General features: G+C 39.0%; 1 protein-coding gene across 2 annotated transcripts in view; it reads left to right on the top strand.

The window, feature by feature from the left end:
• Positions 1-26,173, top strand: part of NCK2 (NCK adaptor protein 2) — an 81,533-nt gene that overhangs the window by 43,853 nt on the left and 11,507 nt on the right. For both annotated transcript variants that reach the window (XM_065741110.1, XM_065741111.1), the window contains exon 3: positions 10,250-10,491. In XM_065741110.1, the coding sequence (XP_065597182.1) occupies positions 10,266-10,491 (226 nt within the window). In that variant the 5' untranslated portion in view covers positions 10,250-10,265. The remainder of the gene's footprint in view (positions 1-10,249; positions 10,492-26,173) is intronic.

Genomic DNA, 26,173 nt, shown 5'->3' with positions numbered 1-26,173 from the left:
ACAAGGCATGAATGTGGGTGCCTCATCAGAAACCACTCTGCTCCTCAATGGCCTTTCAGCCCACCCAGCTAACACTGGGTAACACCTGGGACCTGGAGGGCTAGAACTCAGCCCAGTGGTGGCTGAATCCCTCAGAGGTATCATGTGCTTTGACATTAGAACCACACTCTTTCCAAACAGCAAGTTCACTTTCATTAATAATGAATTGGATCCATCCCAGCTGACTTCATCTGAGCAGGAGATGAAAAGGTCAGGTGGGAAGCCTTTTACAAATACATTTTTATGCAAGTTGTTATTTGAACATATGTGAATTTTTTTTTATTTTTTATTTTACAGTAAAATGCTGTATTGACTCCCTGGTAGGAAGGAACATTTTGTGTGTTTTTAGTTTGTATTTTTCTTTAGTCCTTTGCACATTTTTTTAAAGACTTCTAAACCACTTATAAGACAAAAAACAAGCTTAACTTTTGTGCTCTGTTGGAGCTGAGCAGAAATTCGTTACCACCAAACTAGTCTTGAGGTTTCCTGTTTGCAGTTTTGGAACTCAAGATGTAAGATACTACAGCGTATGTGCAGTTGTATTGGAGATTGAAATACCAGATATACTGTAGAGCAGAGAGAATCAGACAATAGTTAAAAGCTGTCAAAGGCATTCATTTGAAGAAACAAAAAAACCAAAACCTCACAGCATTGTCATTAAACATTAGAAGATGATGAAAAGAAGTGTTTGAGATGTGGGGGGCCAAGTTTCTTGATAGCATCAAGGTAAGATTATATAGCTGGTGTATTTTTGTGTTACTGGTTGATTAAGACTAGTTCTTCACAGGTTTTGAAGTTTCAAAGCTCAATTCTGTTTTAGTAAGAACTGTCATTGGAAGAAAAGAAAAAGTACACATAATGTCTCTAGAGTTGACCAGAAGTGGACCTTTGATGTGCACAGGCCAAAGAATCTCAAATGTAATTAAGCAGTCTACCAGGCTGTATAACTCTCCCTCAAATATTTATCTGTAATTACTCTGTTTTCAAAGTGACTCAAGAGGAAACAGAGTGCTACTGTACCTGTGAGGAAATGTGTTGGAACCAGCCAGAAGCATTCCTGCTCTCTGCTGAGCTTTCCTGGGAGGTTGATCCTTGGCTCTGCCACTCAGCTGGTGGTTAATCCATTCCTTATGGATATAGACTTTGATTTAGGACTGTGCATCTACCAACAGCTGAAAGGAAAGATACATATTTTAAAAAAAACAAAAAAAAACTTATCATCATACTTACCTTCTTGGAAACCCTTTTATCAATTGCCAGCTACTCATCCATAATCTGTTTCCAGGTTGTGTGTATTGTTTGTTTGTTTGGAGTGGGAAGGGAGGAGAATTCTTTTGCCTCTCCTTTATTTTTCTAGCGTTACAGTTAGGCTGACTACTTAGCAGTGTTACCAAGGACATTCCATTTACACTTTAGATTAGTGGCACAGCTGTAATTCTCCAAAACTTCCTCATAGCTCCAAATTTTGCCCAGAGTTATTACTGAAAACTGTGAAAGCTTTGTGGGCAACTCTGCTATCTTAGGGTGCGTTTGAAGATTAAGTGTTTAATTATACTTGTTATTTTTACTACAGTAGTTAATGACTGAACAGAAATAGTTGTCACTGTAAGATAATCCCATAGTGCAGAGATAGATATTGAACATTTTTCCTTACAAGAGACTTAATTTTATATTTTTTTTACGTATTCTATTGCTAATGTTTAATTTATGCCAGACACACTTTAATAACGTTTTATAGTTCTTAGCTCCTTTTGGTACTTCAGTTTGCATTTCCTGACTTGTGTTCATCTCTATCAGGTTTTTCTTAAGAAAAGAAAAAAAAAAAAAAAAAAAAGAGGAAGGGGAAACACAGCAATTATCTAGTGTTCTTCTTTTTTGTTGTTTTTTCAACTGTATGCTTCTTTTATAAATGCAAAATTGAGAGATTGCATCTCCACTCTACTCTGTCCTGGTGAGGCCTCACCTGGAGTACTGTGTCCAATTCTGGGCTCCCTGGTACAAAAAAGTCAGAGATCTCCTGGAGAGAGTTCAAGGGAAGGCTACAAAGATGATAAAGGGCGTGGACCTCTCTTATGAGGAAAGACTGAGAGACCTGGGTCTGTTCAGCATTGAGAAAAGAAGACTCAGAGGAGATCTGATCTACGTCTATAAATATCTAAGGAGCAGGAGGCAGAGGGATGAGGCTGGACTGTTCTCAGCAGTGTGTGGCAATAGGACAAGGGGAAATGGTCACAAACTGAAGCATAGGAAGTTCTGCACAAATGTGCATGGGAACTTCACAGTGCAGTGACAGAGCACTGGCACAGCTGCACAGAGAGGTGGTGGAGTCTCCTCTGGAGATGTTCAAGACCCAAATGAATGCCTACCTGTGCAACCTGGGCTAGGGAGCTGCTTTGGCAGGGGGTTGGACTCGATGATCTCTAAGAGATCCCTACCAACCCCTACAATTCTGTGATTCTGTGGTACATTAGGAAGTGTAAATAAGTTATTAACTATGAAAGAAGAATGTTTTATTACATTTTTGTTCACATTTATTCCTCGCAGTTTCCATTCATCGTTTTCAGCTTTTGAAAATTGACCTCCTTAATATCAACATCAGCTTCTATTCTTTGTGACAGCACACAGTTTACACGCTAAATTAGATAGTAATCACACTGTGCTATCACTGCTAGCTCAGTAGTCACTGCATCCTAATGAGAAGTTATTTTAAAGTACTCCATATTAATTGCCACACTTGCTTTTAGAAGTCAGGAGTTTTAGGAAGTCTGGATTTGTTTTAGTTTCTAATACCAGTACAGTGTACATTGTTGAATATATATATATATATCTCCTCAGTCTGAAGCCCCCTTATATTTTGAATATATTTTTAATTCACATATACTGTGTGTTCACATAGTATTCTAGGAACACTGTATCTGGTTCCCAGTGTGGGATGTGTATGCAAGGGGTGTATATGTATGTATATGAGATTACTTATATACGTATATTTACTACAGATATTATTGTGTGGTTATGATAATGCTTTCATTAAGTACATAGATCTGTAAGCATTCAAAAGTCTTTTATTCCTCAGGCATTGATTTAAAAACATGAAAAGAGTTCTTCAGAGTGAAAGCTCAGCTTGAACGCTCTCCCTTTGACAAATAGGATGCATCCATCAGTTGTAAATTTCCAGTTGTGTCTGCTGTTCAATGTTCAGTGTCAATTCTTGAATTTAAAGCTTACCATCGAAGGTTGTTGAGCTGAGTTCTACCAGAGTGTCAGAACTGAATCTTTATCATTATTTCTGTTCTATCCTGCTGCAGATTTTTCTACGTAGCTATCTGTTTTACACCTCAAAATTGCGTAGTCAGATAGCAGATCTTTGGTTGCTATCATTACTTAGTTGATACCTTCTTTAAAGATGGAGATGGGACGAATATCCGAATTATAATTTTTGGTGTAGTGACCTCTTTCTAAATAACTATGTCCCCTGAGATCGATTGACACATTATTTGCCATATTAAAGTGTTGAACTGCAGAAGCAGTTTGAAAAGATGGCCTTTATGTGATCTGCCATCATTTGTCTGAGCTCCAGCAAAGAGCTGCTGTGACAGAGCATGGAAGGCCTTTTTCTAGTTTCAACAAAGGGCTGCTGTTTCCTATAAATGAAGCAAATTTGCTTACTCTTTTTAAAGAGATTTTCTTTTCTACATGTTAGAGCTATTTTTAATAGTAAAAACAATAAAGTCAACCAAACAAACATGCACAAACAATTAAAACATCTGTAAATGGAAACAAACCATCAGACCTGAAGCAGAAGCCAGGCTAGCTTAGACTGCATCTCCATAAACAGAAATGTTTCAGACCCTCAAGTGCAATTCAGATGAAGAGATCTAATAAGTTATTTTGTTAATCGCTGACTTCACTAACCCCATTCACTCACTATGAAAGTTGTCCTGATGGAAAAAGGCTGATTTTTGTTTTCCTCAGCTGTGTTGCTGTAGAAGGCCAAACGGTGTCTGTTTGCTGTAGCCTGTGAAAGGTGAAGTAAGGGAACAGCAGGTGGCAGGGCCTTCAGCAGCCCAGGCTGCAGAGCTCAAAACCTGGTTTGGTTTTTGAAGTTTGGTGTTTGGAGAGGGAGAGGTTGTTTGGCCCTCAGATCTTAGAGGATGTTCTTCTGTGTCATTAGCTATCTTTTCGTTCTCCCAAGTGAGTAAACGAAATATCATGTAGTAATTACATCTTATGTACATCAGTGTCGCTTAAAAGCCTCCATATCAATTAAGTTATTACCTTTCTTTCAGTGTGTCTTAGGAATACATTCAATTCCAGAAGTCTGTTACATGCACTGTCACCTCCTATTAATAGAATTTTTGCTTGTTCCCTTGGTGAGGGATTAAACTTAAGGCATTACTGTCAGTCATTTTTCAGCAGCATTTCATTTTGCAAAATAAATGGTGAACAGGGAGAGCCAAGTACTTTTCTTAGAGAGTCTTCAAAGCTCAGTGTTGTTTCCTGTGTGCTCTGGCTGCTCTAAGCACGTCCTTGGCATGATCCTGTGCCTTGCTCCTGCAGGCAAAACGAGTTGCTGCTGTGCTACCTGCTGGGACAGGGCATTCAGATGGTGGCACAGGGAACTGGTATCAGCCTGCAGGAGAAGCTTCCAGATCAGACAGCATGCTGGAGGGGGTCTGTGTGGAAGAAATGTGTTATCCCTACCCTGAAAGAAACATCTCAATAGAAAGAGATCTGTGTAACAACATTGCAAAGTTTCATATTGTTAAGTACTATCAACTGAGCAAGTAATTCATTGTGTGTTAAAAATCACCACCAGTTTTACAAGTTTGTGGAACAGATAAAGTTTCTCTGCATTTAAGCTCACAGAAATATTCTGAAATGTTGCCTGCATTGTTTTGTCATAGGATTAGCTATTGTCCCTCACCTGTTTGAGCAGCCTTTCAGTGCAGTCTGTTTGTAAGTGACTTCCCTTCGCTGAGCTGTTGTTTGCTGCCTTCATAGCTGGGCACTCTTTCCAGTTTCTCTCCCCAGAGGGTTTATTTGAGTTAGAACATTTGCATGTGGGCTTCAGCAGGAGCGACACTACTCCAGAAGGTAGAACTTGTCTCCTAACAGAGCCATCAGCTAGATGAAGGAGGCTCAGTGTCTGAAACATCCGAACTCAATCTAATCCTTGCACACTGGTGTTCCTAGTATTGCAGTTTTTCTGGGAAATGATTTAAAAAAATCCATATTTCAGAACAGAGGGAAAGTTTTGGTGGCTGTTGTATGCGTGAATGAGAAATTCACTTTCAGTAAGTCATTTTTTATCATCTCATCCTGTCTTGTTTTCCCTCACCAAGACATGCATTTTGATTTAGCCAAAAGCTGCTCTTTTACTTCCAGCTAAGTAACTCTTTCAAAATAAATTTCTTACACCCAAAGACATTTTCTTTGACATTTGCTCTTAAGTTTTGTTTTCATTTAAAGATATGCAGCACTTACAGGATCACAAGACATCATGCTGCTAGTGTTTCACTTTTGAGTTATTTTATCTTTGGCTTTGTCTGTTAGTGGTTGTTCTGGTGAAACATAGTGCAGGTGTTACCTCTCAAGTTAACTGCTGCCTCTGTGAACCTTAGATACAGAAGGAAGTAGAAAGATGCTCTGGAACTGATAGCATTATTAAAACTGCCATTACAGTGGAGTTGCTTGAAGTCACCATAATAAAACCACTTACCATTCTAGTGCAGTACTTAACGTTGAATTTTCTCTTGCAGAGCAGTGCTTTCAGTTTTGTTTTCACTTTTTCCTTACTGAACTTCTAACTTCTAGCTGTAATCTCCAGAAAAAATATCAGATTAGGAAAAAATTCTTTTCTGAAAGAGTGTCCAGGCACTGGCACAGGCTGCCCAGGGAGGTGGTTGAGTTACTGTCCCCAGAGGTGTTTGAGAAACATTTGGATTCTGTACTGTGACATAGTTTAGTGGGGAAATACCAGTGCTTGGTCGACAGTTGGACCAGATGATCTCTTAGGTCTCTTCCAACCTTTGTGATTCTAAGAAACATACATATTTTCTGGAGAAATTAAGTTCAAACAGACAAAGTTTTGGAAAATAACTAGCTTTTATTTTTGGACTCTTGCAGCTGCGCTGGGGGTTATAACTAAAGCTTGCCTGGTGGCACTCGTGTTCTGGAGTGTAAGCCTGAGCCGTATGTTTCCTTCTACTTGGAAGCTGTGCCATTTACCACTCATTATTAGAGATGGTCTGATACGATCTTCAAAAGATCTCAACTGATAGACAAGCTCAGCTTTAACTTTTATAGTCTGCTAACATTCATGCAGTTAGAGCATACAACTGTTGTGGTTTTAACTGATTAGTTACAACACTTTCGCATACACGATTCTGGAACAACAAATCAGCTAACTGGCACTGCTAGCAGTGATGGGAACTCTTGCTGAGAAGAGAGGCTGAAAGTATGGATATATCCCAAAGCTTGCATTGTTTTGTTTTCCTTGGTGCTTTTCAAAGTGTGAGATACTCATATCTGATGTGAGGAGGTTTGGTCTTTCACTGTTAGAGCTTCTGAACTTTTTGAGGAGGAGCATGTCACAAGCTTGTGTGCTCCTAGCAGAAATGGGTTTTCTTGATACTAGAGAGTTGTGTTAGCAAAGAGTCTACAGGAACTGCAGTATTTTTGATTGTGCAGTCTAAAAGCAATATACTGAGGAATTTTCACTATCTGAATGCATGTCAAATTTACACGGAATGCTTGAATGCTTTGGAAGATTGTAATGGTTTTTGTTCCTTATGCTTTCTGCAGATCTAGTTATGTCATTGCTTCTAATCCTTTGTTTGGCACTCTGCTGTGTGGCAGAAACATTTCAGAACTTAATTCTACAGCCTCCCTCCCGGAGAACAAATGTGTCCTTATTCACATACAAGGAAATGTTAGCTCTGCAAATGTCACAGGAAGAACTGTATTATCCTTCATGGAGCCACCTGAACGAAGTAACTGTAAGGAAGTAATTTTAAGAAGTTCGATCATGATCCCTCACGTTAAAGAACAACAACAGCAACCAAAAAAACCCTCTGGACACATCTGTACAGCTTTAAGTGAACAGATGTTTAACTGCAGATGTATGGTATGTTTTAACTCCATAAAGAAGCAGTTTCCTCTTGGGTAGGAATGCTTGTGCCATTGACATTGAGCAAAACCACAAATGCTGTAGTGTGCTGGGCTCTGTATGAGCATGCCACCTGAGAGCCTTGGATCCCTTACATTTCTGCAAAAACTGTGTAAGGCAAGGGCCTGCTGGAGGCATGACATCATTACTCATTCAGAGTGGCAATTTTATGTAACAACAGGCTGGAATTGTGGAAATGAGGTAGCTTAGGCTCCCTGTCCTGAGGGAATTTCTCAGGTCCATATGGTTGATGCCATCAGCCCTGACATGCTTGTATGTTTTTCTCATTCCTCTGTCCTCGTGCAGCACTCTGGGGAAAAGCTTGATGACTTTTACAATAAGGGACCATTCTGCATGTTTTTTTCTTGGATTTAGAGGAATAAGAAAAGTTTAATAGCTTTCCATTAGTCGTTAGTCAAACATTATGCATAGTGTGTTATTTTCAATTAATAGCTCATCATACGGGTAGATAATTTTAACCTGTTTGTGTTGTGAAACCTTTCTGAAATTGGTCGGTGTAGTGACACTGTCAGCCAACTGATAGTGTCTTTTTTCTTCATGCCCTCCATATCCTCAGGAATAGTGTGAATTGACCATTTTACAATTGCTGGCATAAAATGAACCGATCTAAATTGAAGAGAGATTATATTGACAATAGCGGCATCCAGAACACGCTTGTTTGCAATCTCCCCCTGGCTACATCAGCATATCGATTTGTAGGCTATCTGCCCATTTCGTGTGAGTCAGAAAGCAGGGCGGTTTATTGGAGATTGCATTCCAAAGCTCGGGCTCTCCTATGTCTTTGTCAGTGTCAGACAGAATTGCTGTTTTAGGGGGAGGAATTTTTTTTAAAGGTATAATGACTTTTATTGTAATACCAATTCTACTTGCCTATGTTGCAGGCATTTTGAACTGTCAGAGTTCTGATTCTTTGTTGTTCAAAACATCTCAACTTTTCAAATTCATCTCGGGGCTGTCAGCCTTGAACGCCTATATTCAGATTGAGTTTTAAACTACTTTATGTTCCTCTGCATTTCCTCATTGGAAGTGGAGGAGGTGTGTGTGCTTACAAATTGCAGATGGAACCCTTTCTGAATGAAGTGATATGTATAACTTGCATCCTGAACAGAACAATTTCTGAATGAGGTAATGGTGCATTAAACCTCTGTTGTGTCTACTGTTAGATGTCAGACTTTGCCACACAGTTGTGGACTGCTAAGAATGAGGCAGTGAAGTCAAATCATGCTCAGAAGATCCTTGGATACTAATAATTTGAAGTACGCTGGGATCTGTTTCTACTAAATTCTTGTTTATTGGGAAACCACAACCATGGATTTTTTGTTTTGTTTTGTATGAGTATGCTACATTGGTTTGCAAATTCTCATTTTCTGCTTATTTCTGTTCCTCCCTGACCCCCCCACACCCCCCAGGAAAAAAAAAAAAAAAAAAAGAGGAAACAAAGGACCAGTGGTAACTAGAAAACTTGAAGTGACTCCTCAGAAATTTTTCAAAGAATTTCTAGAGAAACAGAACTTAATATGAGGAGTGGCTGAGGAAACTGGAACAGGAGGAAGCTGAATCTCAGGCTCGTGGAACAGCTGAGGCTGGCAAGGCGCTCTTGTTCCCTCTGATCCGTAGGCCATGGCCAGGCAGCTTCTAGATATTCCCGGAGGGTGAGCCCGCAGCCTCTTGGCAGCCTGTGACATGCTCTGTCACCTGCACAGTGTTTGCTCCTGGTATTCAGAAAGAAGCTTCTGTGCTCCAGTTTGTACCTGTGGCCTCCTGTCCTGCACTGGGCACCATTGAAAAGAGCCTCCGTCAGGTTTTTATAGACATTGATGAGATTTCCCCCGTGCCTTCTCTTCTCCAGGCTGAACAGGCCCAGCTCCCTCAGCTGAGGTGCTCCAGGCCTTTCATCTGTTCAGTTCCACTTCCAGGGACACTATCTCTGGAGTTGTTAAACAGACACAATTGGACTCAGTAAGTCAGACTGATCGTTGAACTTGATAATCTTAAAGGTCTTTTTCCCTGATGCAGTTCCATGATTCGGATTTAGAGGATAAAATAAAATCTGTTTTGTTTAGTATTATAACATACTGGAATGTCATAGTGGTACTGACATTGCTTGCTGTTGTACTTTCTGGCTGTCACAGAGCTGTGTTGTTTCTGGTAATTACCAGATGTGTAGAAAAATGTGGAGGCACATGGTTGTCTTCATGCAACTGACTAATAGTTTCTGAAAAGATCATTTGTGCTATAGGGATAAGTAAAAAGGATTACTAGATCTTCACTCTGGAGAAGTATAGTGAAAGGAAAAAATGGAAGGAGATGCGGGAGAATGCAGTGGGTGCTGTTCTTCACCCTGCATAGGACTGGGATAAGCTGGTCTTCTCCTGGCAGCAAAGGCAAAGCAAATGCTTCTTCTAAAACTATGCTTGTGTGCTCCCTTTACAAAATGCTCTGCATTAAAGCTTACTGAAGCAGTACCCTCCGATGGCAGAGATTTCCTAACTGAAGTGCATTACTTACTAAGGCATTTTTAACTTCCTAGTAAAGATGGATAACTGTTTAAATGCAGAAAACTTAGAAGTAATCTGACTGTATGAGTGTGAATATAGGATTGGTATATTAAATGTCATAACCAGGATGGAAGGAAGTACTGGTCAATTTTTTTCTCAGATCAGAACTTTGAATGCTAACTTCAATATTTTATGATGCTATATGCAAAAACTAAATGGGCATTTATAACTTTCACTGTGTTAATGTGTAACTGAATAATATTCAATATGCATTCAGAAGCAATCTTATGTCTGGACTTTATTATCAAGGAGTTTCCATATTTCAGTGGCAGAAAAAGTAAGAAAGGTCACTATGGCTTTTCTTATTTTTAAAGAAGGTATTCAATTCTGAGCTTTATTTTCTCTGTATCACTCCTCATTTTTCCCTTCCCCTTTCTTGCATACTTCAGAACTGCCTGAAAAATTTGAGCAAGAGTTGCGTGATATAATTGATTGGTGAACATGTTTTAATATTTTGTTGCAGAAGGACTCCATGAAAGATGACAGAAGAAGTTATTGTTATTGCAAAGTGGGATTACACTGCACAGCAGGACCAAGAACTTGACATCAAGAAAAATGAGCGTCTTTGGCTATTAGATGATTCCAAGACATGGTGGAGGGTAAGAAACGCGGCCAACAAAACGGGCTATGTGCCATCAAATTATGTGGAGCGAAAAAACAGCTTGAAGAAAGGTTCTCTGGTTAAAAATCTCAAAGACACGTTGGGTAAGTCCTTTTCTGTTTTTGAAATCTAGTACACTTAATGAGCTTCAGATTGGGAATGCATATAAATAAATACTTCTGTATCTTTTTTTTTTTTTTTTTTAATGTTCTTTAGATGATGTGTTGGATAATGACTGAGAGAGGGGAGGAGGGAGAGAGCAGGGGTAGGGGAGAACGGTGTCATGTGTAACCTGTTTTTCTCACACCATATAAAGTAGAATAAGGTTTTACTTTTGTTACGGGTTATCAGAGGTTATGTATTTTCAGTAGCTGAAGATCATTGTTCTCACTGGTTTAGGAGCTGATGAGTCCTCTCCTCTCATGCCAGATCCTCTGAAAAATATGAGGGTGTAAATGGGTTGTTCAGCATTGCTATCGTAGCAAAGTTCAATCGCTTCATAAATGAGGTTGTGCAGTGTGGCTGTGTGGAGTGTCAAGGGGATATACTTCTGTTGTCTGAGGTTATGATTCTTCTGCTTACCAGCTTGCTATGTGCTATTTTTCTATTTGCATTTATTTATTGTTTTTTACAAGATCTATATAATAACATAACTTTGGAAAATTTTAGAGTGCATTTGGAAGAAATGTATCTGCTAAGTGTTGAGGCTCTCATTTACACTCTTACTTCCTGCTGAAGACATAGATAACCCAAAGATCAGCTCAAGTTAAATGTGACACCTTCTCACGTGTGAAAATGCAGATGCTTGAGTATTTTTTCTTTATGGTTTAAGTAATGTGAGCTGCTTAGTGTGATGACAGTTAAACTCGTGCCATGCCAGACCTATGTACAATTTTCTTTTTACCTGTCTTGAGTTAGAGTTCCTCAGTAAAACTTCAAACCTTGCCCATCTTTCTCTATAGTAGCTTCCCATTCAGAAGGAGAGTGCATGTCCTAACTTGGAGCACGCTTTGTGCTGAGTGAGCAGCAAGAATGTGGCTTTATTTACTTACTTGATACTTGTGTTCTCCTGATAGAAATAAGGCAGTTCTACTATGATCACAAAAAATATTAAAAGCTCACTAATCCAGCACAAATGGGAATTGGTGGTCATGAGTGTTAGCCTTTAAACCCGAAATTTGAAGGTATTGCCACAATATTAGTGGAGGGAAAAATTTAAGCCAATTTGAGTCATTTCATTTAATATTCAGTAAGTCAAATACTAATGATAGGAATTGCAGGAGAGAAATTGCAGGTCTTTAGCTGCCTTCTGTGGCAAGGGTAATTGGCTTTAGAGAGAGTGACACGGAGCTGTGCCTGGATCCACCTTTGGTATTGCAGCACTACAGCAAGCTGTTGATCCTATGGAGGTCTGCTTCTCCCTATCTCTTATTTAATCAATACAATAACTATGTGATTAATAGTCCCCATAGTTTGCTGCTGAAGATGCAACAGCTGAATAATTCTTAATCCATATGATGTGTGTTCTAATGAAAGCTTATGGTACCAGTTAATCATTTAAGACAGTGGCGTGTCATACAGAAAAACTGAGTATGCTATGGAAGTTTTTATTACCTATTTGCAGTTGACTCTATCAAGAAAGTTTTTAACCTCATCAGAGAATGAACTCTAGCTTGTTTGATGAAAACTGATTTCCTAAAATTGTTGACTGTCATTAATTGAATTTCAGACCTTTAATAATTTTTAATTGAATCCCATCAACTTTCCTGTTGTTTGGCTTGGGGTTCAGGGGAGGTTAATGAGCTTGTATGTACCTGGAACATGCAGCTTGCTATTCCAAGATTGTCCCCCATTTTCAGCATGATGTTGGTCTTCTGGAATTTTCATTATAGTTTGGGACTTTGCAAAGAGAACATCAGCAAATAAAACATGCTCAGAGCCAGCTCTATTAAATGCATTGAATGCAAATTAAAAAGCTGATTAACACTTGTTAGCATATGTTCATTAAATCAGTTTCTTCTGGACTGAAAACAAGCTCACCTCAAGTCCCGGATGACCTTCACTAATTTCTGAAGTATGCTCTTGTATCATCTTATTCTTTTGCAAAACAGTAGTCTTTTCTGCACTATTAACTTTCTTTTATTCCTTTGAAGGGGCTCACTCTGTTGCTCTGCGTTGTCTTTTAGTCCTGCCACCAGGGAATTATGCCAAAACTTCTTACTTTCCTGAAGCAACTCGGAAAGATTTCAAGGCTTGTTATTTTTGTGCTGATATCTGTCTGGTTTCATAGTCTTTCTGTTTGATACTACTTCTGTATTCTTAAATCTTTTTTCTCAAGTGAATTCTCCTGAACACATAGCTGCAACTGACTGTATTTAGTGAAAGAAATCTAGAGTTAGGCCACCTACTAGGTATTTTAAATGATTCAACTTCTCATTCCCTTTTTTTGTCTTAACTGAGCGATACTGAAAGTAAGAAGCTAATGGCAATTTAGCCGTTTCAAATTGAAGTCTTCTGTTTGCTCATATTGAATGAAATCTGGTGATTATTACTTTTCCTTAGGCAAAAGCCAGTTTTCCAGGACTGTGATTAAAATTTCATCTTCGTTCATTCTAATTGAAATTTAAAACAGTTTCCTTATACAGTGGTTCTTTGTCGGGGAGGATATTTCTGTACATTTCAGTTAAGTGCTAAATGAAAGACCTCCAGCATATATCTCCCAAGCAGAGGTCTTCTGTAGTAGTTATTCCCATGCACTGGGATTCTGGTGCTGGCTGGATCTGAATGGGTGCTTGCCAGTACTACTTCAGAGCTGCCTCTGAGATCTCTGAATCCATGACCAAAGGATCCCTCTTTTGCAGCAACGGTGCTATGCCCTCTTCTTCGTCTCTGTCCTACTGCATAGAAATATTATCCAAAGAAAGCAAAATTATTTAAGGATTTACTTAGATCTGTAACAGAACAAATAAATAAATAAATAAATAAATAAATAAATAAATAAATAAGCCCTACATTTTTTCATGCATTTACAAATCATTTTACTACCACCAGCTCCTGAGTGAGTGGTGAGGGGTCATGAAGCGTGATGTTTCCTTTGAATCTGATTTGCTTTTCAACTAGTACTGTGTACTGGTAGTTCCTTAAAATCTTACTCCCTTTATTAAACAGTTGCCTTAAAAAAAAGCCTTTAAAGTTACTTCAGTTTTTGGTAATTTTTTTTTTGTCAGATATCCAACAAAAGAGAGAAAAACTTTATTAGCAGACATTGAAAGTACGAGGGACATTTACAAAATACGTAGGAACAAAAGAAGCATTTTAGAGATGAGTGCTGATAGTAGTGGCAGATATTTAGTTGAGATGTCAGAGAAGTGTCCAAGCTGTGTAAGTCTCCTCAAATTTCTTCTTTATTAAGCTTACTCACATCAGCAAAATGTGTCAGTATTTCAGATATAATTCGCTGGACGTTTCATGTGGAGAAGAAGAATTGTTAAATGAGATACGAAGTAGAGAAAACACTCCTTACTTGCTTCAGGATTCCTCAAGTGTTACTTCAAAGTGTTGAGTGCACAGAAACAGTATCCTGTGCTTATGAACCTCTGAATTGTTTACCTTGATCAATCTGTAGGTCTGTGCTTTGTTTCCTGAGTGCTTGTGTATTATCATTTCCAGAAATCATTGGTTTTACACCTCTCCTCTCTCCAATGTATTTTTTCCTTTAATATACATACATACGTTTATATGAAAACCTTTTATTCCCACCTTTATACTTAACATTTTTCCATGTAAGAGCAAATTAATATCATTTTTACCATGTCTATCTGGTAATTAAGGAGAAAGTTGATTATTTTTCCTTTAACTTTAGTAAAAAGCTAAAGCACAGGTTTTTCTAATGTATTGTTTTATTCACTATTGGAAGATGCTGTTGAGAGGCTGTGCTCCTTTTTGATTCAAATGTTTCAACTCCAAAGCTAAACATTAACATAATCTCTCTTCATAATGTGGTCATAAAATCTCATTCTGCAATTAAGTCATCAATCCTTAAATTTTGTGGGGGTTAGTGGGCTTTATTTCTTGTTTTGGCTTTGAGGATTTGAAAAATTAAATTCAGGTAGTTCCAGTGTGTTATGTCATGCTTCTTTTTTTCAACCCAGCTTCTTAGAAATGCCAGCAACAGCCAAACGTTTTGTCAACGAGACATGCCTAGTTTTTTGGTGTGTGTTTGACTATTCCCACATCTACCTTCTGACAGCCGTCATCTGTTCTTTGTGATCAGCCAGGTAGGCTGCAGAGTCGTAGGCCAAAACACCTTTCAGAAGTTTGACCCTCCTTGACTACAAGGTTTCACCATCTGTAGTTAGATCTCATGTAAAAATTTGTTGTCTTATATGATTTGTTCTAGCTTCCATCTGGCTGTCACTTCCTATAACTCTTTCCGCTAGATTTAAGAGCTGTATACTAACGGAAAGCTCTTCTTTGTTCAAGGTGGTGTTTTGACATTGATAACATCACACCTAAATCTTGAGTACTGGAATTAGCTTACTACTTAGCAAATTTCACCAGTGAAATATTTTACTTTGACTCCTACTTACTGTGTTTTTTACCTGAACTTTTTCCAGTTCTTTCCAGCACTGTTTTTAAAAATGTAATGATGAGAAATATGCATAGTATTTCTGTCAAGGTCTTAGCTATAAATTGTCTTCCATAAACTTTGCTTGATAAATTTGTATTCATTTATCTGCAAACTGTCGTAGGTCTATTAGCTTTACCATAGCAGAAAACACATTAAATTGGTAACATGACAGGATGATCAAGTACTATTTTGAAAATATTTTTATTTGTTCTTAATTAGTTGTCAAATTCGGTGTTTTCTGGACACCTTCTGGGTGCTAAATTTATTACAGAATAAAAGAATGCTGGCTATAAGAATAAATACATTATTACTGTATAATAAAGTCATTGATGTATGTCACAATCTCTTAAACCTTATAGAGCGCATTTTAATAAAATATCCCTGCATTGTAAGACAACATGAATTATTTTTATCTCATTGAAACTTTGAGTTACTGGAGTTGTTGAGCTTCCTTATTGCGGACCTGTAAGAAATGATAGCCATTTAATAAATCTGTTTTGGTTCTGTGGCTTTATTATTATTTTGTAAAAGAATGTTTTCAGTTTTTTACAGTGTGTAACTACTTGTCAGGGTGTTAATTGTATGTAAAGGTTTCAAAGAGAGAATGATAGGAAGTCTTGTTTAGCCAAGCGTTTGGTGCTGTTTCCAGCAGCCTTCACCCAGAGAAACTGCCTGCTTGTGGCTCGCATGGATGTGCTGTTTGTTAGGTAAGGAACTGGCTGGATGGCTGAGCACAAGGGGTTGTTGTGAATGGAATTAAATCAGATTTGCTGCAGTCACAAGTGGTGTTCTCTAGAGTTCAGTACTGGGGCCAGTTTAAACATCTTTTTCAGTCATCTTGATGTGAGAGGATCCTCAGTAAGTTTGAAGACAACAGCAGGTTGGGCAGAAGTGTTGATCTACTTGAGGGTAGAGAGGCTCTGCAGGGGGATCTACGTGGGCTAGATTGATGGGCTGCATCCAGTTCTATGGCATTCAGCAAGGATAAATGCTGGCTGCTGCCCTAGAGTCATAACAACTCCACAAAGTGGTGTAAGCTTGGGGAAGAGTGGCTGGAAAGTTGCCTGGCGGAAGAGGACTTGGAGGTGCTGGTTGGCAGCTGGATGAACATGAGTTAGCACCATGCCCAGGTGTCCAAGAAGATGGGGATCTGCGTCACAAACAGTGTGGCCAGCAGGCCAAGGGAACTTAGTGTCCATTTGTACTCAGCACTAGTGAGACTGCACCTCAAGTGCAGAGTCCAGTTTTGGACCATTCGCTACAAGAATATTATTGAGTTGTTCGAGTGCATGTGAAGATGAGTAATGAAGCTGGTGAAGGGACTAGAAAACAAGACTTACAAGGAGTGACTGAGGAAACTGAGGTTGTTGAATCTGAAGCATGGAGACTTATTGCTCAACTGTCTGAGAGGAGGTTGTAGTGAGGGTGTTGGTCTTTTCTCAGGTGATGTGATAGTATGTGAGGTAATGGCCTCAAGATGTGCCAGGGATTACCATGGAAGGAGTGGTCAGGCATTGGAATAGGCTGCCGATGGTAATGATGTGGTGTTTTAAGAGGGGTTTGAACATGGCACTAAGAGACATGGTTTAGCAGTGGACTTGGTAGCATTATGTGGATGGCTGACTTGAGGTTCTTAAGGGACCTTTCCATCTTAAATGATTCCATGATTTCTGTGAAATATCTCTAGCTGAAATTAGCAGTAAAATCCTCCTGTAGGAATACAACAGAAAATATTTTTCCTCTATCGCTTCATGTTTCTTCGAAGCTTTCTAGTTTATCAAAAATTGTAGGTATGAAAATAGTGACATGTCTGTCATGTCTCTCGGAGGACTGGATGAGTCAGTTTGTACTGGCACTCAGAAGCAGTATCTATACAGAAATTTAGCTCATGTTTATATAGAGGAAGTAGTCAAAGTTTTCATATGTGTTACAAATTGATGCTAAGCTTCACAGAATCCTTGTGTTAAAATAGTTTATTTCATAGTTGCATTTGCTCAACAAAAGCACCTGTCTGCTGTTCGGCATCTGGTTTTTAAGTTGCATTGCTCAAAATAAGGATGGCAAAAATCTTCATTCTTCACGGACGGTGAAATTGAGGAATGTGATATTGTGGTGGTAACAAAAGCTGATAGAAGCTGTTTTGATGTGATTTTTTGGGGGGTGATTGAACAGCTGCATTTTTACTGTCTTCAGAGCAGTAAGTCATCAGTCTGTTGCATGGATTGATGTTACTAGAAGCCAAGAAGACAGAAAGGGAGTGTGTTCTCAGGGATTTCATAATGCTGGGAATACATTTCTGCTCTCATCTATACCATTCAGGGTTAGGAATTAGCAGAAAACAGCAGGGAATTCATCTGCTTTTCTACTTCCTGGAACCACATCTGCCTTACATTTGTCATTATAGCCTAGATCTGGGTTAATCTGCTTTCTGCAGTCCACTGATGATCTTTGAAGGTCTAGAGATGTTTAATAGCAGTATCTCTGTCTGTGGAGCATGGTACAAGAAGATCCTGTTGACAGGGTAGGGCCTGCTATGTCAGTGTTTGATTACATACATATATACAGATATGTAATGGCGGAAAAATTTGTTACAAATTGGTGCTAATGTTACATTACATATGGTAAAATAGTAACCCAGAATAATGCAAAACAAAATTGTATATTTTCATTTCTGGGCATAGCATATAGCACATAACTTTTATGTCTAGTAAGCTTTGTCTAGTAAAAGTAGCATTAAACAAATTGAAGTCTGTCTTCTGTGGAACTAAAATTAGACTTTCTCAAAAATACCATGTTATAATTTCTGCAAGAACTTGTGCTAAAATGGAAAAGAAAAAGTAGCAGAGCAGTCTATGGGGGAAAAAAGCCACCAGGCACCATTTAGTAATGCTGCTGTTTGTTCTCCATCAAGGCCTGCAGTGCCGGATGTGTACAAGCATGCCTTTTATCTGGTCCTAGGTGTAAAGTCAGAAACGACAGTGGTGAAAGCAGAGCCTGCTGCTTCTTGCAGTGCCCCTGAGCTCCAGCTGGCACCTGGAACGCAGCTTGGCTCTTATTTCCATTTTCAGTTGCGTGTATTAAATTTTGTTGAAAGTTTCTTCAATGCAAATTATTTATTGGGGTTGATTATTTAAAAGATTTGCTGCTTTAAAAACTTGGAGAAAAACAAAAACCAACGGGAACCATGATGTGCCATACCTCTTGGCAGATTTTTTTCTAATTTAGTCGCAGTGAAATGTTGCAAGGCTGAGGTCATAAAGAAACCTTGCTGATTTTAGAAAACGTTCTTTGTGTTGTAGGCTTTGTGTAATGGGGTCTTCCCCTCCCCCTTCTCAGCCTATGTGCTTGTGCTTCGAGGTGGAAATCAACGCTGACTTACTGCAGAACAATCCTTTGTTTTAGTCATAACCACATTTTGCAGAGATACAACGATCACCTGAACTATGCATGGGTGCCTGCAGTGCTTTCTTTGGCAGTATTACTGCCCACAGCTATTGCAATCTGAGGGTCTTGATTTTGCTTCTTTATTAGCCTCTGATGTTTCAATGTGTGTTTGCATTCGGTCTCTGATTTCTCATTTTTGGGCTTGTTCTAAGTACTTCTGTAGTTTCCTGTTTAAGAGAGCCACTGGGTTTTCCTGAACCTTCTTTGCAGCCTGTGCTTGGCTTGCTGCACATAGCCGTGACCCACACGCTCTGCAGTGACATGGCTGGCAGAAGTCCTGTGTGTGCAATGTGCGCACTGAGTTTGCTCAGGGATTCCACTTCTGAAGCATTTCAGTGACTCAGAGGGTGAACTGTTCTGTTTTGACCTGGCAATGGCTGCTTTTTCTACTGTAAGCATAGTAGGAGGATTTCCTGCGATTCAGATGCAATTGCATCCCCAAATAGTTCTTTCAGTATCACTAGATCTCTTCAGTGATTTCTGCCCCCTCCCCCCCAACCCTGGCTGTTGAGCATTTAATCTTCTAGGGTCTCTCAGAGTATCAGTATGTTTCTTCGGGCTTACTCAGGTTCCACAGCTCCACTTTTTGTTTTATTTATTTTTCTAGAAGTCCTGAAAGATAGGTGGGCAGCAGCCAGTGTCATGTTTTCATACCACACAAACAAAACTTGTAAACTAGTACTTGTGACACAAATCTATTGGTTTTGTCTTAGCATGTACAAGGAGAGATTTCTGTTCCTTCCCTGAGTCTCACAGACATTTCATTTTGTGGAGTATGGCATTGAGCAGGAACCTAGATGTTGATAATGTATGCGAGCATCCAGCAAAGATATGCCAAAATCAGTGTCCACTTTTTTTTTATTTAGGGAGTTGGATTTCTAGTGGCAAGGATGGCTTTCCTTGACAGTCATTTCAACAGTAAACACAACTGTTTGCTTTTAATTAGATTTGGGAAGACATGACTCTTATTTCAATATTTTCTTAGAATGTTAGGGTTGCCTTGGGTTATTTTTTCTTATCATGGCATGCTCCAAAACTCAGTGAGGTAATAAGATTATGATGTGGATGGAAAGATTTTTAAACTATTTCTGTTTGAAAGTAAAGCCTATATGTAAAGTGCCTTGTCTTTTGAGTTTATAGTCAGAAATTGGAACCATGGATCCAGATGATTTTGAGATAGTCCATCCATTTTGTATGCCTTTTATATTCTGTGTGGGATTTAAAATCCTAAGGCTCTTTTAATTGCCAGGTGACACTTCATCTACTTCGCTTTTGCACCGGAGTAGGAACATACGTGAGACCATTGAAGGAACCCTTTGAATTGTGTGTTTGGTGCACTTAAAAACTCTACGTAACTTCACATAGAACATCTTTCATCTAAACCTCTTGGCTCCAAAATGCTCTTGGTACAGGAAATTCATTATCTGACAGTGAAATTTGAATGTACTTTTCCTGGTAAGAGATAAGCGCATTTAACAACATCTAAATTACAGGAATTAGTGTAGTAGTTGTTTTTAATACAGTTGTTGAGTTCATTTCTTATGGAAGTCTCTGTACCAAATAGTGGTTGCTGTATGGGAAACTTTGACAGTACTTCTTCCTGTATTTGGAGGGGGGAAAAAAAGTGCTAGTGATAAAGCAGCCTGGCTTTAGAAATGTCAGAAGTTTACTTTGATATTTAAAGAAGAGTTTCCATTTTCTGTTTTTTTTCCTAGTGAGACCTTTCGTGATAAAGCTTGATTGAGCACGTAAAACAACAACAAACCTACAACATTATTACAACTGTAAGACTTCATTTCTGTATCACAAATTCAGGTGAATTTTTTCTGAAACTTACAGCAGTGTCTTTAGAAGAGTGCTGTTAATGGAGATCTTCTGGAGAACCCAGATATTCTGTATGGCCACTTGGCATTTGAGCATTCTGTCAGAAATTTGTTGTGGAGATGTGGAGGCAGCAAAGAACGGGTGGGAGGTTGCAGGCTGAAAATGCGCAAATGTGAAAATCACTTCTTTCTTAATATAATTTGTTTTTGTTTAATGAAGGTAGCATGCATTTCTCATACTTGTTAGCTGTATGCATTAGTCTGTACTTAGTCAGACCCCTTGTCAAAGGAAATGAATAAATTATTTGGTGAACAGAAAAGGCATTTGTATTTACTCCATCTGTGTGAAGCCACATGGAATTGCAGTTCTCTTAAAATACACAAAAATCATTTTAAGTATCTTCAAAATAAGCTAAAACGTTACATAAACAAAAATGGGCTTTGGTAAATTCTATCCCTTCTGCTACATCTAAAACAAAACATTTAGTTAGTAGATTGACTCTCAGTCTCTGATGCCTTTCCTTTAAGGCTTTAAGTGGAAGATCTTCCCTGGTTTTATATTTGAATAAAAGATGACTTATTTCCATCTTACTTGAAACTGATTCCGAAGTTGACTGAAATGTTTTCTAAAGACTATTTTACTAACTCCATCAGTGTATTTAAGTTAGCTCTTGATCTAGGTATTTATACCAGGGATTCTGTTAGCACATTGGACTTAGTTGAATTTTTCAGCCTCATCGATGTTATGCTTGAATATTTTTTTTGCTTATTATATGTTCCCTTAATGGATTATGCAGCAGTACATTTTTCAGCTCTTTTCCACCCAGTTTCAATTTGAATGATAAGTTTCCTTTTCAAGAAGAAAAACAATTTTAAAATAAAATGGATTGAAATGAAAATATGTTCATAAAAAATGTACAGTTCTCATATTTTTGGATGGTGGCTTCTGTGATCATTTTTTAGCAATAAAGCAAATAGTGCTGTTTGGAGCATTTTATTCCAGAAGGAGAGTACATAAATTGAAATGCCTTTAAAGGTGTATGAACAATTTTACAAGTAAGCTTTAAGATATTTTTTTTTATTTCAGAGAATTACCAGCAATGTGTAGAAATTTCTGTAACCGATTATTTGGAAAGCCAATGAAAGATCCTTTCTTAAGTTGTTTTTCTTTCCTCTTAAATATACATAGGTTGCACTGAAAATAACGCCTCCTATTTATTTCCATGGAAACTACAACAGATACAAAGAGCGCAATGATGCTGTTTGATAGTACAAATTCTCAGCTATGAACCACACTTTTTCAACAGAGTCACACTACCATTAGCTATGCTTCTTTGCCAGCAGTGAACAAAACTCTGCATAACATGATCACAAAAACTTGCATGGCCATCCAGGAAGTGGCTGGTCACCATTGCTGAAATGCACTGCTGATTTCTGCAGTGCTCACTGTTTTCAGTGAGCACTCAGCTGTGCTCACGTCCACTGTTTTGTTTCCATAAAGCTCCAGCAAATATTGATGAATGTCAATGGGTGCCATTTTTTTCTACATAGAGGAATTTGGTGACGTACCTTTGCTTCATCTGCACTTCCATGTCAGGCACTGTTGTGTCAGAGTGCCCCTCTGCTGCCATCTGTCTCATGGCAATGACGTGTAATGAAATATTGGTGGGAAGGTTCAGCCTCCACTGCCGTACCATCACCATCTGCCTCTGATATCATGGGTCACCATCATAACATAGGAGGCGTTACTTTCAGAGCAGCCCTTGTATTTTCAGATTGTCCTGCCTTGTGTTTAAAATCTTTAATATCCCACTTGAGAGTTGTGGTGGAGTGGGTATGATTTAAAGCAGTAGCTAAAGGACTGTATTCTGGAATCGGCTCATTTTTTCCTTCTCTTTTCATACTTTATTTTTTATGTTTCGGTCAGTTTGATATTGAATAGTCGTGAATGAAAATGTTGATATTAAACATCTTTCTCAAAGGCAATGTCATGAAGACCAAATTAGGGAGTTGCAAAATAGCTCCAGTCACGTGAAATCATCGAGTCTCCCAGCCCTGCAAACCACAGCTCTGGAATCTCAACACTGGTACTGATGACAGCAGGGAATCATGAAGGACTTTGATGTGGGGTCTCCTCCATGGGGATCTCCAGCAGCCACGTGGCCATGGCCATGGGCACTCTGCTGTGGGTGCCCTGCTGGATTGGGGGTGGGCCTGAGGGATGCAGAGGGCCCTGCCAGCCTCAGGCAGCCTGTGGTTGGTACAAGGTATTTGAAGACCAACATTCAGGAGAGATCTAATCATGTGAAGGAAGTAGTTTCCAAGAACTCAGTTGTTCTGAGGCAGTGGGTTCTCAGTTCATTTCTGTTGTGGTTTTATGTGTTCTCTTGTAGATTAGAAATAACTTAATGTGGGACCAGTGAGGGAACTGGAATAAAGAACTCCATCCTTAATTGCTTTTGGTATTTTAGTAATAGGTTTCTGATGGTTTCTTAAGTAATCATATGTAGCATATTTAGTTCTACATTTAGTCTCTTTCAAGGAGCTCTGGATTGAGGAATTCTGTTTGGAAACTGTTCAGTGTTGTCTAACTTCTTGATGCTATTTTCCTGTATCACAGCTTTTTTCTTAAAGGCCTCTATTTAGATTTGTTTGGTAGTTTGTTGTTTTTATCCCCTGAAGTTGATCTGATCACGAGTAAGCTACTGAATATATTTTTTTTGCCGGTGATTTATGTACTGAAAACAGAAAAGGTAGAAAAAGTAGATGTAAGAATGCAGATGACCCTAGTTTCATTTGCCAATTCTTTTTGTTCAGAAATGGGCTTTTGGGAATTGACTGAAATGTTTAATGCCCATAAGATGTGAGAATGTGAAAGTCACTATTTGTGGTATCAGCCTAACAAATATCTTCAGAAAAGAAATGTTACTGCATTTTTCTGTTTAAAGTTAAGCTATTAAAGCTAGGGAGCAGTCTTGAGGGTGGAGGAGTGCTGGGTGATTCACCTACAGAATATCTTCAGTGTTTATGCATGCTATTCTTAAAAAGAGCTCAATGAAATAATTCAGAGTATTGATAAGGCTGTAGAGATCCATTACACAGCCCCATCAATGAGTCTGCTCTTTTCTCCTCTAGGGATGAGGAAAAGCAGTTTGAATGCAGAAAGTTGCAACTCATCAGTTTCAGGCAAGGACTTCAGCTTGTGAGGCATGAAAATTAGCAAATAGGTCTTACTGAAAATGAGCAAATACATCTACGTATGTGGGCTTTTGTCTGGCAAAGATGGTGAACAATAAAAATCGTGATTAGCAAATGCAATATAAATTTTCAGAAAGGATTTGTATGTATGTATTTATTTATTTATTTAGGCCACCTGAATACAAATGTATTATGTGTTCTAAGTATCAGATAAAGTAGAATTAAGTTTTAAACATAGTTAACAGTTTTCTCTCCTAAGCACCCCTAGTTTTCCTAGCCAAGCAGCCTCTTTTTTAATGCCTTCAGTGGTGGCAAGAGGAGAGAAATCCTCACATTGGTTTTAGCAGGAGAAGTCTGGGCTGCTCAGGTACAGAGCACCTCTGTTTTCTGCTGGCCAGCAAGGCTTTGGGCAGGGTGCTTGGCCAGGAGCAGCAGAGGAGGGTTGGGGAAGTGGCAGTGTCAGAAGCATTGAGCCACAGGGGTGTGCAGGAGGAAATTCCCCAGTTGCAAAGTGTGGGCTGGGGCCGGAGGACCCACAGAATTGCAACAGGGAGAAACTGGAAGTGAAAGGGTGCAAGGCTGGGCTTTCACAATGAGGAATTCAGAGACAGGAAGCAAATTCATAGGAAACAGGGTCTTCCTTAGTGCTGTTGCTCTGAAAACAATCTGCTCTTAAAGCTGCAAGTGAGACACTGAAGGAAGAGGGAAGGTAAGTTGGGAGGCACATTTCTAGGTCTCCCTGGTGTTACTTAGTCAGGGCCAAAGGATTTCTTTCCCTGTAGAGAAAAGAAAGATATGCATTGGATTGCTTTTGTTCTCTGGAAATGATGCTAACCGATGGCTGGTGTTTTTTTTTTTTTTTTTTTTTTTTTTTGTATTGTTTTTTTTCCAGCAGTATATCCAACCAAATATTAAACCCACTCACATTACTTGGCAACTTGTTGTTAAGAGATAAAAATGAAATAATTTAGCATGGTTCAACTGTAAGTTATGAACAGAGTTTCTTCCTACCAGGCACCATAAGATGAAAGAGGCTTTCTGCTGCTTTGCATTCCATGTGCTCCCACTCTTTTTCCACTCACTTGAAAGCTAATCCATGGATTTTGAATTCTCTTCACAACAATTAGTTGTGTAACAAAAGATTATGGCTTTAAGGGAACTGTATCCAGTGAGTTGAACTGTGAACATGTGGTTGCCTTCCAGTGAAAACATACCTGCTATTGCAACAAAGACAGTGAGAATGCTGAGATTACCACTGCAGTCACAAGTGCATTCAGCTCTTCCAGATGTGCCCAAATGTTCTGTTTCCTGTGAAATTCCTTACAAGGGCTTCATTTGGTTTGGCAGTGGGAATAGAGGAGTACCCTTGTAAGTAGTAATAAATGAAAGTTTATTATAGTAGCATGTGTAACTAACTGTGCAGTGTTTACCCTGTTAGATACAATTTCCATAGATTGTAGGTTCTTTTTTTTTAAATGGTGTTGTGATCTTTGTTGTAGATGTGATGTATGGGAAATTTATAACAATTCTCACTTTCTTGTTGCTTAGCTATGACCAGACATCCTACTAAATTATATTTTTAGACTTGTTTCTTAAGGAAATGAGACTTACACAAGTCATGCTGTCACAGTCAGCTGTCGTTGTCCACCCATCTGTCTACCCTCTGTAACTGCCAATTTCAGGCAAACTTGACAGACCAGAGGAAGTAAAGGAACCACTTCTATGCTGTTCAGCATTTAGGAGGGACACTGTCATGGTCCCCCACTTGTGGGGAACTCCAGCGATCCCAGTGCATAGGTGCTTTGGGAACCCAAGCAAGATGGGCATCACCAGGGAGGGCAGCACGTGGTGGGAGATGGAGCAGGCTTCACAGGTGTGAAAAGAAGCTGGGATGCAAAGGCAGTCATCTGGTAAGGGGGGGTTTAGCTGAGGGTGCTGCAGGAGCTGGCAGAGGCGGTGGGGACTGGTGCAGCAGGAGGTGCAAGGAGAAAAACAGGAACAGATTTCCCTTGTTCTTCTTGTGGCACAACTTGTATCCTCTTCTCTCATAGATACAGTTACAGATCTTACAACATCACATTAAAATGACTGGTAGATAATGTTGTGCATACACTTCACTGAGCTTGGCTGCAGATGGCTCTCCGAGTACTTCCTTACCTTAAATTGTTTGGAAACTAGAACTTTGATGCATGTCACTGGTATGGTGAAAGGTTCACTGGTAGCTTGCTGTTCAGTTGCAGTAAATATTAGAGTTCAGAGTGAGGAAGTCCATCTATTTGCCTTTGCTGATAAAGAAAACCAACCACGTTTCTGACTTTCCCTACATTGTTGTGGTTTGTTTTGAATGGGGAGGATGGAAAGGAATGCTTGAAATGTCAAGCACAGCATTGGAAAGTCTGGGAGAAGATGCAGCCTGTGAAACTTCAAGTAAAAGAAAGTGCCCGAATGATAACCTTTTCCTAAATCTTCATCAGACTTCAGATGGTTGTTTGTTGTTGTTGTTTTTACAAATTTGTTTTTTTAAACTGTTGACAGGTTTTGTCTTTTTTTTTGTTTGTTTTCTGTAGATGCTTCTGTTTATGACATTTCTCTTATCACATTGTATCCCTGTATTTTCCATTATCTCAGTGCTCTTTTTAACCAGTTGTATTCTGGCCAGACACTTCACCAGCTGCTCCTTTTCTCAATTTT

Source organism: Cyrtonyx montezumae, unplaced genomic scaffold, assembly GCF_038088225.1.
Source record: "Cyrtonyx montezumae isolate F1298 unplaced genomic scaffold, pur_monq_1.0 scaffold_3, whole genome shotgun sequence".
In the NCBI taxonomy this organism is placed as follows: Eukaryota; Metazoa; Chordata; class Aves; order Galliformes; family Odontophoridae; genus Cyrtonyx; species Cyrtonyx montezumae.
This window is presented reverse-complemented; position numbering and strand designations above follow the sequence as displayed.